An 11,561-nucleotide genomic window follows, 5' to 3' on the forward strand; every position below is an offset into this window, starting at 1 on the left:
TGGAGGTAATGGCTCTGCTGCTGGTACTACACCCAACTGAAACTGTGGATCGAGGAGGAGCCCAGGCACTCGTGAGCAATAGTGGGAAAGAGGAGTTACCATAACAAAGACAAGGACTGGCTCTCAGCACTCCTCTTATCATTTTGGATGCTGGAGCTATCATTCCATAAATGTGTGTGCTAGGATGAAGAGCTGCCTTGGTAATTCTGAAAATAAACATAAAGATTCCTTGTCATGCCCTCTGGTTGAAATGCCCCACACGTTGCTAGGTTGATAGTATCTGTAGGCTAAAGTGCTCAGGTAGGCATTAGTTGTCTGTTATCGGCATCAATGTGGGAAGGCTATCTGTTGACCTGTCAATTGTGAACAACTGGGGCAGAGAGCTAAGGCAGTGGGTCCGCACCTAGCACCCTCCTGTCTGATTAAATGTCTCCTTAACCCCACCTTGACAAATTCACTAAGGAGTAGCCACATGATTCTACCAGCAGCAAGTGGGAGAGTCAATGGCAGGCGTGAAGTTATGAGCAACAGAAAGACAGCATAAAGGACTCTGCAGGTTAAAGACAGACAGTCAATGGACTCGTCAGTGAGTGGGAGAAAGGGAGAGGTGTGGTCAGGAGGAAATTGGTGCTGAGAGAGTTGATGGAGGGAGGCAACTATGGGCAGCAATAAAGCAAACTTTGGGACCGTTGCTTTAGAGAGAGAGAATTGGTTATCTTAAAGTCTTTTTGTTCCATTGTCATCTTTCTCTTCTGCTGAGATTGCTATTTGAATGCTGTCCCATGGACGTTAACCATTTAGCACCTTTCCAAGGTGACAAGTTTTAGTGGAATTGTTTGTATGTGATAGAATCACAGGTGCACCTTTTACAACAGTATCATTCAGAATTGCAAAGCTTCATTTTGGTTTCCTCCTTCGAATAGCAGTGTTCTCTACCCCTCAAACTGAGGTCAGCTAACTTGGTACAGACAAGGGATGGGGTCTCCTTGGATTCTGTTCCATATTCGCATACTGAGTCATTAAGAAAACACTTTAAACAGCAGTGCACGGTTTTCTCATCATGTCATTAATATATCACACCAACACAAATAGGCTTTTGAAGATTCTTGTGAAGATTTTAGCTCGGGTTGTGAATGTTTTTGTAGGTTAGCTCTCTGAGCTGGTGGGTTGTCATGCAAAAGTTTTGTCACCATTGCGAGGTAACATCATCAGTGTGACTTCTGTCAAGGCATCACAGAGATCGCACTGATGATGTTATCTAGCATGGTGATGAAACATTTCCATTACTACCCACCAGCTTGGCAAGCTAATGTACGACACCAAATAGACTTTGTTTCTTAGCTATGGAAATGAAAGATAAAGAATGACAATTGCAGAATTGTTATCATATAGAAAGAGGCCATTCAGCCCATCGTGTCTGCACCAGCTTTCTGAGCATTCTGACCTGGTGCCAAACCCCTGCCATTTCCTCAGAATCAAATCTGTGCCAATCAGAAACAACCATCTCTTCTAATCCCATTTTCTGGCACTTGGTCCATTGCTTTCTATGGCTTGGCATCACAAGTGCAAATTAAATACTTAAATGTTGTGCAGGTTTCTGCATCTACCATCCGTACAGACAGTGAGTCCCAGATTCCCAACATTCGCTGGATAAAAGAAAATGTCCTCACGTTGCCTCTGGGCTTCCTGCCCCTGAGCTAAAGTCTATGCCCCTGCTCATTGATCCCTCCACTAACCGGAAAGGTTTCTTCCTGCTAAGCCCTCGATAATTTTATTCACCTAAGTCATGTCCCCCCTCAGTCTCCTCTGCTCTAAGGGAAGGAACCCTCTCCAATCTGTCTTCCTCACTAAAACTCTCCAGACCAGCTAGCATCCTGGTAAATCTCTGCTCTGATAACAGCAAACAATACTCTATCTGTGGCATAACCAATGTTTTATATAGTTCCTGCAAAGCTTCCCTGTGCTTAACATTGTGCCCCGGCAAATAAAGACAAGTGTCTGGATTAGAATGGTGCTGAAAAAGCAAAGCAGTTCAGGCAGCATCCGAGGAGCAGGAAAATCGACGTGGTGAAGGGCTTTTGCCCGAAACATTGGTTTTCCTGCTCCTCGGATGCTGCCTGACCTGCTGTGCTTTCCCAGCACCACTCTAATCCAGAATCTGGTTTCCAGCATCTGCAGTAATTGTTTTTTACCCAAATAAAAACGTGTCTCACTTGCCTTCTCAATCACTACCTATTCGTTCTGATAAGGGATTGGTTGACATTCGCACCAAGGAGCCTCATCCTCGGTCCTCCCCAGGGTCCCACCATTCTTCATGTATTCCCCTGCCTTGTTTGTTCTGCCTAAGTGTATCACTTCACGCTTACCAGATTGAATTCCATTTGCTACTGATCAGCCATGTGACCAGCCTGTCTATATCCTTGATGTATTGCCATTAATGGCAGGGCAGTACAGTTAGGAGAGCAGGAAGTGAATGGGGGAGGAAGAAGCGTCTCAAGGATGCAGTAGTCATAAGGAATCACTGTTTAAAGGGACAGGCAAGGATTTACGTGAGCAAGGATAATATATTGCCTCCCGAGAGATAAGTCAGCGATGCTACTCAGTGGAGAATGTTAATGTAATTTCCTTCTTACTGTTTGCAATTAGAGTACCCCAATGTGTCGACAAAGTGATGTCCTTGTGAAAGGACACCTAAATTAATTGAACCAAAACTGAGATTGGGATCTATTAGGCAAGTTTCTGTGTCTAATTATCTAAGATATGAATTGCCAAAAAGTATTTCAAAAGTGTCCAACAAACCCTGACAACTGCAGCAGATTTTAAAAAACGCTAAAGCTCAAACTATTGTCACTGGAACCAAGGCTTCGGTAAAGTCACTCGCCTCTGGAAAACCATTGGATCCAAAGTTCATTGGATATTATCAAAGAGAAAGTGAACTCAAATATGTGAATTCCATCATGTGTACTTAAGACAGTAGAAAAAGATCTGAGCGTGTTCTATATTAATGTATTAAACTGACACTCGGACAAGAAAGTTATTCATGAAAGAAGTATGGTTACAGTTGTAAAAAGAAAAATAGAGTCGACGTAAAAATGAGTGACTTGAGAATAAATCAAAAATTGAAAAGTTTTACGTTGATCCCCCAATAATCAAACTGGATGTGCTTAAAAAGTTAGAAAACATAGCTATCTCCCATAAACATATAAGGAAAGTTAAAGATGGTAAAAACACATGAATTAATTTGTGTAAATATGCCAGGAAAATCATCTTTGACAATATATTGGATTAACGTGTGTTGCAGTCCTGGCGGACTCAACCTAGAGAAATTAGCTTATGAGAGAGAAGTGATCAAGTTCATGATAGTTGCTTAATTCAATCATGTTTTCTATGTTGTGATGGTACTGAATCCTGATGGATCACAACGACTGTGAATAGATTATCATAAAATCGCAGTCTTATGGATTCAGACATGAGTCCGCATTTATGACTGGTCGACTGTGTGGATTGGCGAGTTTCATTATAAAAAAATATCAACTTTTAAATTCTAAAATGATTTCAAATGAATAACACTGACATTTAACAATTTTACCAATTTCTTTATTCAGTTAAAGCCGACGTTTTACAACATATTTTCAACTCCTAAATTTGAAGCGGAACAACGAATTTCATAAGTACAGCAATTACTGAAGCTGCAGTAAATAGGACGCGCGACAAGCATTTTCATCAATCTTCTGCTCTTTAGCAGACGGCATTCAGGTGTCGCTTATTGCAGCCCCTGTTGCAGCAAAGATCGGCGAGTTTGCTCAAGTCATGGCGTCTTACTCGGGCTGGAGTTTGGAAAGCCTCCAATGTAGCTCCCTGTTGACCTGGCTTGTCACTCAAATTCTCTTCGTCGGCCAATGTCAATTTCGCCGAGGGATCCGAATTGTCCATAAACAAAGTCTCCTGATCCCTTCCTGGGAATTCAAGATAGGAAAGTGTTACTGACTAAACTCTGCAGAAGTACAGACTGATCCGAAAAAAAAATCAAATTCAAAACGCCTGCAAAACCTCTGTATTCCGGATGATGAACTATGATTTATCTCTCAGCTACAAATTACAACATGCACAAAATGTTCTAAAATGACACATGTTAGATTCTACTGAAGAATTGTTCCTGTCTCAAAACTCGTGAATATTTGCTCTAATCTTTAAAAACAACGTGATGAACAACTTGATTGTCTAATTCTTTTGAGCGTTCTGATTTATAAAATGCAAGGATTCAAACTGAGAGAGTTAATTAAACCACATTCTTGACCAAAAGACCAATGACAGATTGCGTCAATTGGATTGAGAGTTAGCTCTTACCGAGCAGAGCTCTGAGCGCTGCATCGGATCCAAACCCTCTCCTCCAGCGAGAGGCTCCGCATTGGTGAGTGAGCGCCCGGCGAAATTCACTCCCGCAGAGCCGGATCAGCTCCTGTGTGCTCACCCCAGAAACGGCGAACACCAGCACCAGGGCTAGAGCAGCGAGTATCATGGACCGCATGTTTTCCCGCCGGGTTACTCGGACACTCTCCGATTAATCGGCCGCTCTGTGGTATGTTCGAGCTCCTGTTGCCCACAGTCAAAGCAGTTTAGAGCAGGTTGTTCACTCGTCACTTCTTATATTTCCAATCACCTGCAGTGCCGACCACTCAGGACGGCTCCTTAATGTGTTAATGAGGTACTTAGAAAGGCGCCCGCAGTAGCGTGAGGTCGACCGAGCATCTGGTTAGTTCAGTTGGCTGGATTGTTGCTTTACAGAGCAGTACGCCACTAACAGCGCTGGGTTCATGATTTGGAGATGCCGGTGTTGGACTGGGGTGTACAAAGTTAAAAATCACACAACACCAGGTTATAGTCCAAAAAGGTTTAATTGGAAGCACACTAGCTTTCGGAGCGATGGAGGACTATCACCTGATGAAGGAGCGTCGCTCCGAAAGCTACTGTGCTTCCAATTATACCTGTTGGATTATAACCTGGTGTTGTGTAATTTTTAACAGCGTGGGTTCAATACCCATCACCAGTCAACACCAGAATAAGGAGTTGACGCCAACCAAAAGTTGCAGGCTGGCACATTTCAAAGTCCAGGGCTACGTGCTGAGGGACACACTAAAGCTGGGGGAAAATGCTACCAAGGCGCAGTTGGGAAAGAGGTTTTCCTGCTGAAGGTAAATGAGGGTCCACACCCTCCTGCTGCCTTAGATGCATATAACTATTGTCTTGTTCAAGTCAGAGATGCCTTTCGTTGCTTGTTGAATAAAGTCAAACTCCAATGTTTGTTTCATTGATATGCTACTGTACAGAACTGAACTGCATTTGTGACTATATGTATATATATATATATAAAATATCGTTTTTTAAATGAATAAAGTATATTTTGAAATAAGAACAGTTAACTCTAATATCTCTCCACAGATGCTGCCAGACCTGCAGAGCTTTTCCAGTAATTTCTGTTTATGTTTCCAATGTTTGTTTGTTGCTTCAGATGCTATTGTCAAGAACCGAGCTGCTTTAGTGACTATGGATGTTTATAAATATATTTTCATGAATAAAGTTTATTTTTGAAATAAAAAATGCTTATATTTATTTTAAGAGTAACATCTAGTTTTCAGAGTTACTGGATGGCAAGTCAGCATGAACAAGTGGAGTGGGGCTCCTTGGTGTGTGTGTATGACTATGTGTGTAGTCATGGACAAATTGGATGACCCAGACAAACACATCTGCAAGACTTGTTCCTGACTTCACCAGCTTTAGCTCTGGTTTTAGGAACTTGATTGCCAGATGGAGCTTCTGTTGTGCATCCATCAGGCAAAGCACTATATAGATCACACATGCAGGGAGGTGGTCATACGCCAGATTGAAAGCATAGAGGCAGATAGGAAATGAGTGACCACCAAGCAGTGTAAGAGAGCCAGGCAAGAAGTGCAGGATTTAATCATGCTTGAGAATTGATCCTCCATTATATAAAATGTCGATGGTTGCTCAGGGTAATGCAGCCAGAGACAAAGGGTGTCTCAGCTATGTTGGAGTTGAGATGTGATTCCAGGATGGTGAATTGCCTCCCTGGTGCCAGGGTCAAGGATATTACTGAGCAGCTGCATAGCATACCTCTGGGGGAGGGCCATCAGCCAGAACTCATGGCCCATATTGGAACCAATGATGGAGATGGGAAAAGAGATGACAGCCTGAAAGCAGAGTTCAGGGAGTCAGGAAGGAAATTAAAAAGCAGGACCTCAAGATTACTCCCAGTGCTATGGAGACTCAATTTGTTGAATTCATGGCTTGGAAAACTGGTATAGGAGGGAAGATACTAGATCTCTGAGGCATTGGGAATAGTTCTGAAGCAGGTGGAATCTGTTGAAGCTGGATGGGTTACAGTAACATGGATGATATGCAGTTTGATTTGCTTGTCATATTAAAATTGATTTAAACTATCTTGTTGGAGAAGGTGAGAATCTGAGGAGCAACTCAAACTGAAAGGATGTTAATCTGGTGCCAGGAGGTAGAAAAGCTGTGAGGGGAACTAGAAAACAGGACAAACAAAGGTGAGTGTTGAGTCATGTGGAGAACTGGCTCAAAGGTAGAAGACAGAGGTTGATAGTGGAGGGTTGTTTTTCAGACTGGAGTCCTGTGACCATTGGAGTGCCACAAGGATCAGTGCTGGGTCCACTACTTTTCATCATTTATATAAATGACTTGGATGCGAGCATAAGAGGTATAGTTAGTAAGTTTGCTGATGATACCAAAATTGGAGGTGTAGTGGACAACGAAGAAAGTTACCTCAGATTACAACAGGATCTTGATCACATGGGCCAATGGGGCAGATGGAGTTTAATTTAGATAAGTGTGAGGTACTGCATTTTGGGAAAGCAAATCTTAGCAGGACTTATACACTTAATGGTAAGGTCCTAGGGAATGTTGCTGAACAAAGAGATCTTGGAGTGCAGGTTCATAGCACCTTGAAAGTGGAGTCGCAGGTAGATAGGATAGTGAAGAAGGCATTTGGTATGCTTTCCTCTTTTGATCAGAGTACAGAGTACAGGAGTTGGGAGGTCATGTTGCGGCTGTACAGGACATTCGTTAGGCCACTGTTGGAATATTGTGTGCAGTTGTGGTCTTCCTATTGGAAAGATGTTGTGAAACCTGAAAAGGGTTCAGAAAAGATTTACAAGGATGTTGCCAGGGTTGGAGGATTTGAGCTCTAGGGAGAGGTTGAACAGGGTGGGGCTGTTTTCCCTGGAGCGTCAGTGGCTGAGGGGTGACCTTATAGACTTTTATAAAATCATGAGGGGCATGGATAGGATAAATAGACAAAGATTTATTCTCTTGGGGTGGGGAAGTCCAGAACTGGACGGCGTAAGTTTAGGATGAGAGGGGAAAGATATAAAAGAGACCTAAGGGGCAACATTTTCACTCAGAGGATGGTACGTGAATGAACTGAGCTGACAGAGGAAGTGGTGGAAGCTAGTACAATTGCAATATTTAAAAGGCAGCTGGATGAGTATATGAATAGGCAGGGTTTGGAGGAAATGGGCCAGGTGCTGGCAGGTGGAACTAAATTGGGTTGGGATATTTGGTCAGCATAGCCGAGTGGGACAAAAGGGCCTGTTTCCGTGCTGTACATCTCTATGACTCTATTTCAAAAAGACAAAGTTGAAGGCATTTCAGCATTCATAACCACATAAATAATCTAAAAGCATAAATAGAGGTAAATGGTTCTAATCTAATTGGCATTTCAGAAACACAGTTGCATTATCACCAACAATGTGAACTAAATATTCAAGGATATACAAGAAGGACACACAAGGAAAAGAAAGTAGAATCTTACTGATCTTACAAAATGGGATCAGTATTTTCCAAAGGGAGCCTCTCAGAAGTTCAACATGTGGAATGTGAGTGGAATTCAGAAGTAGTAGCAGACATTGGTCAGTTATTATAGGCCACCAAATAGTACTGCATACATAGGGGATGGTATAAATCAGAAGATGAGAGAACCTTGTAGCATGTGTAACATGATAATTATTGGTGTCTTCCTGCTGAAGGTAAATGCCTAAACTGAACATGGATCCATTAAAAGCAGAGGCAGAAGAATTTATAATGAGAAAGAGAGAAATGACAGAGAAACTAAATGATTACTTTCTGTCTGTTTTCATTGAGGAGATCATAAAAGAGGTGGCTACAAAGATAGTGAATGCATCGGTCAAAGTTTTCTAAAAATCCTTAGGTTCTGGAGAAGTACCAGAAAACTGAAAAACTGCCATCTAGAAAATCTCAACCAGAGTGGATAGAAGGAAACCAGTAAGTGTGTTGTATTTGGACTTTCAGAAGGCATTCAACAAAGTACTGTATAAAAGTTAAGTCTTAAAGGTAAATGCCCATAGAAATGGAGGTAGTAGAGTGGCATGGACAGAGCATTGGCTATAGGGGGAGTGGAGGTAAAGGGTTCTTTTTAGATTAACGACCTGTGAACTGTGAGTTTTGCAAAGATCAAAGCTGGGACTGCAAGTGTTCACAATATGTGTTAATGATTTAAAGGAATGAAGTACATGCACTATAGCCAAATTTACAGATGACTCAAAAATAATTGGAAAGCCAGGTTGTGACAAAAATACAAACACTTTACAAAGACATATTGTCAGGTTAAGTAATCAGGCAAAATGATGGCAAGTGGAGTATAATGCAGAAAATGTTCACTTTGGAAGGGAAAACACAATGGCATTATTATTTAAATGGACAAAACATGCAGAAAGCTGTAACACAAAGGGGTCAGTTGTGTACAAAACACAGAAAGCTAACATACAGGTGCAGCAGGCAAACAGGAAGGTTATTAGAATGTTTATTTCAAGCGGTTTGAGTGTAAGAGTAGGGAAGTGTTACTGCAATTGTACAAGGTGCTGGTGAAACAACACTTGTAGTGCGGTGAGCAGTTTTTGTCCCACTATTTAAGAAAATATAGTAATTCATTGGAGACAGTTCACTGAAGATTCACGAGAATAATTCCCCATAATGAGAGATTCAAGGGACAATGGAGAATGAGAAGTTGAAGGAAATTAATATCAGTAAGAAGGATGTACTGGAGAAAATTCATAGATCTGAAAATGGACAAGTGCCAAAGACCTGATAGTATACAACCCAGACCATTGAAAGTGGTGTCCATTCAGATAGACAATGCATTGGCAATCATATTCCAAAATTATGCTGGAATGATTTTTGCATATTGGAAGTTTGCAAATGTCACCCCATTATTTAAGAAAGGAACACGAGAAACAAAAGGGAACCAAAGACACATCAGCCTTACATCAATTGTTGGAAACAAGCTTGAATCGGTGGCTCAGTGGGTAGCACTATTGCCTCACGGCACCAGAGACCTGGGTTCAATCCCTGCCTCAGGCAACTGTCTGTGTGGAGTTTGCACATTCTCCCTGTGTCTGCACGGGTTTCCTCTGGGTGCTCCAGTTTCTCCCACAGTCCAAAGATGTGCAGGTCAGGTGAATTGGCCATGCTAAATTGGCTGTAGCGTTAGGTGTATTAGTTAGGGGTAAATGTAGGGGAATGGGTCTGGGTGGGTTGCTCTTTGGAGGGTCGATGTGGACTTGTTGGGCCAAAGGGCCTGTTTCCATGCTGTAGGGAATCTAAAGGATGGGAAATATACATTTGGATAAAGATTAAATAAGTGGACATTGTCAAAATGGAAAGTTGTTTTTATTGAAAAGGTGTGTGAATATTACAAACTAAAATAATAAAGGGGAGTCAAAGGAAATGGTGTATTTGGATTTTCAAATGGTGTGAGGGTAAGATTCCCCAATGGAGTTTGGTTAGAAAAATTAAAGCACAGGTGTAGGAGGTAGTGTACTAAGATCCATAATTTTTGGCTAACTAACAAAAAAGAGAGAGTAAGATTAAATAGGTAATGTTCTCATTGGCAGGCTATGAGCAATGGTGTACCGCATAGATCCCAACTGTTCACAATATATGTTCATGATTTGGAGGTAGGACAAAATGTAGTATTTCCAAATTTGCAGAGAATATGAAGCTAAGCAGGAATGTGTGCTATGAAGAAAATGAAAAATGTTTTCAAGAGCAGTTGAGCAGATTTTGTAATTCAGAAAGAATATTGAAGATCAAATATAATATGGAAAAAAAGTGAATTTATCCACTTTGATAGGAAACCAGATGTAGAAGGTACTTAAGTCATAGAGCTATATAGCATGGATACAGACCCTTTGGTCCAACCTGTCCATGCCAACCAAGTTTTCCAAACTAAACAAGTCCCTCTTGCCCATGTTTGCCTCATATCCCTTTAAACCTTTCCTATTCGTCATCTGTCCAAATGTCTTTCAAATGCTGCAACTGTATCTGCATGTACCACTTCCTCGAAGTTCATTCCACATATGAACCACCCTCTGTGTGAAAACATTGCTCCTCTGGTGCCTTTTAAAATCTTTCTCATCTCACCTTAAGAAATAGCCCCTAGTTTTGTTTACTTGCAATGTGTATTGCCGCAACCCCACCACTGATTGACTCCTGCTTTAATCACAGAAGAGGTTTGTGGCTTCTTAAATTGTTGCACCTTAATGTCAGTAATGCCTGTGGTCACACTTTTATTCTGATAAAACCTAGTTATCTTGGGCAGTGACTTGAAAGAAATTCTGGGATTTACATATTATCCAGTTGAAACCTGAACCTCCATTCTAACTGATTAAAGACTTAGCAGCCATCTAGGTTTGTTCAATTCATTCATATAAGTTGTATGACCTTATGGTCTTTCACTTATAAATTCTGTGTCCAATATGTTCTCTGTCATTGGCTGCCTGAGGAGGGAACGGGAGTTCTGAAAGCTTGTGGTTTCAAATAAACCGGTTGGACTATAACCCAGTGTCGTGTCATTTTTGACTTTGTCTATCCCAGACCAACACCGGCACCTCCACATTCTGTTAGTATCACAAACAACTGCATTAATCAAATTATACAAACTAGGGATTTGCTCTATCGGGCCTCACATTTTTTTTCACTATGCTAGAAAAGCAAAACCTGTGCATATATAGCAACTTTCTCAACAAATCACTTCACAGCTAACAAAATACCTTTAAAAAGTGTAGTCACTGTTACAATGCAGGAACAGCTGCAGCAGGTTTGCACCACAAAACTCCCACAGAAAGCACCAAAATAATAACCAGATATTTTTAAATTTTGAATGAGAGTTTCATATTGGGCCTGGACACTGAAGACGATGCCTCTGCTTTTTAGCAATTTCATTTTTTAAGATGTTTACTAAGGTCTGTGGCTCGGGTTGTGAATGATGTAGTTAGTTAGTTCACCAAGCTGCTGCGTTATTTTGCAGACATTGCATTACCATGCTAGACAATAACATCAGTGCAACTTCCAGGAACAGTTGTCCTGCTTGGTTTTTATGTGGGTCCAGTCAGTTGGGGTGAGTGCCACTTCTGGGTCTTCTCTGTAGCAGTTTGTATGCTGGGTCTATCTCTAAATTACCAAAGTATACAGGGAGCCCATAGTGTTAGGTGAAGGGGTAAATA

The 11,561-nt window shown here is 41.4% G+C and overlaps 1 protein-coding gene across 1 annotated transcript; it reads right to left on the reverse strand.

The window, feature by feature from the left end:
- Positions 1 to 3,595: 3,595 nt before the first annotated feature.
- insl5a (insulin-like 5a) lies at positions 3,596 to 4,653 on the reverse strand. Its single transcript, XM_072574105.1, has 2 exons — positions 4,348 to 4,653; positions 3,596 to 3,956 (listed from the first exon to the last, which is right to left on the reverse strand). The coding sequence occupies exons 1-2, from the start codon at positions 4,526 to 4,528 to the stop codon at positions 3,739 to 3,741; spliced, it is 399 nt and encodes a 132-aa protein (XP_072430206.1). The 5' UTR covers positions 4,529 to 4,653; the 3' UTR covers positions 3,596 to 3,738.
- Between the last annotated feature and the right edge of the window lie 6,908 nt (positions 4,654 to 11,561).

Source organism: Chiloscyllium punctatum, chromosome 7 (genome assembly GCF_047496795.1).
Source record: "Chiloscyllium punctatum isolate Juve2018m chromosome 7, sChiPun1.3, whole genome shotgun sequence".
Classification (NCBI taxonomy): Eukaryota; Metazoa; Chordata; class Chondrichthyes; order Orectolobiformes; family Hemiscylliidae; genus Chiloscyllium; species Chiloscyllium punctatum.

What these genes read in the sequence shown, in the direction of transcription:
- insl5a (XM_072574105.1), bottom strand. Translation starts at nt 4,528, where the DNA reads ATGCGGTCCATGATACTCGCTGCTCTAGCCCTGGTGCTGGTGTTCGCC. An exon ending in AGCGCTCAGAGCTCTGCTCG is followed by an intron (nt 3,957 to 4,347) that starts GTAAGAGCTAAC and finishes TTGAATTCCCAG; the next exon opens with GAAGGGATCAGGAGACTTTG.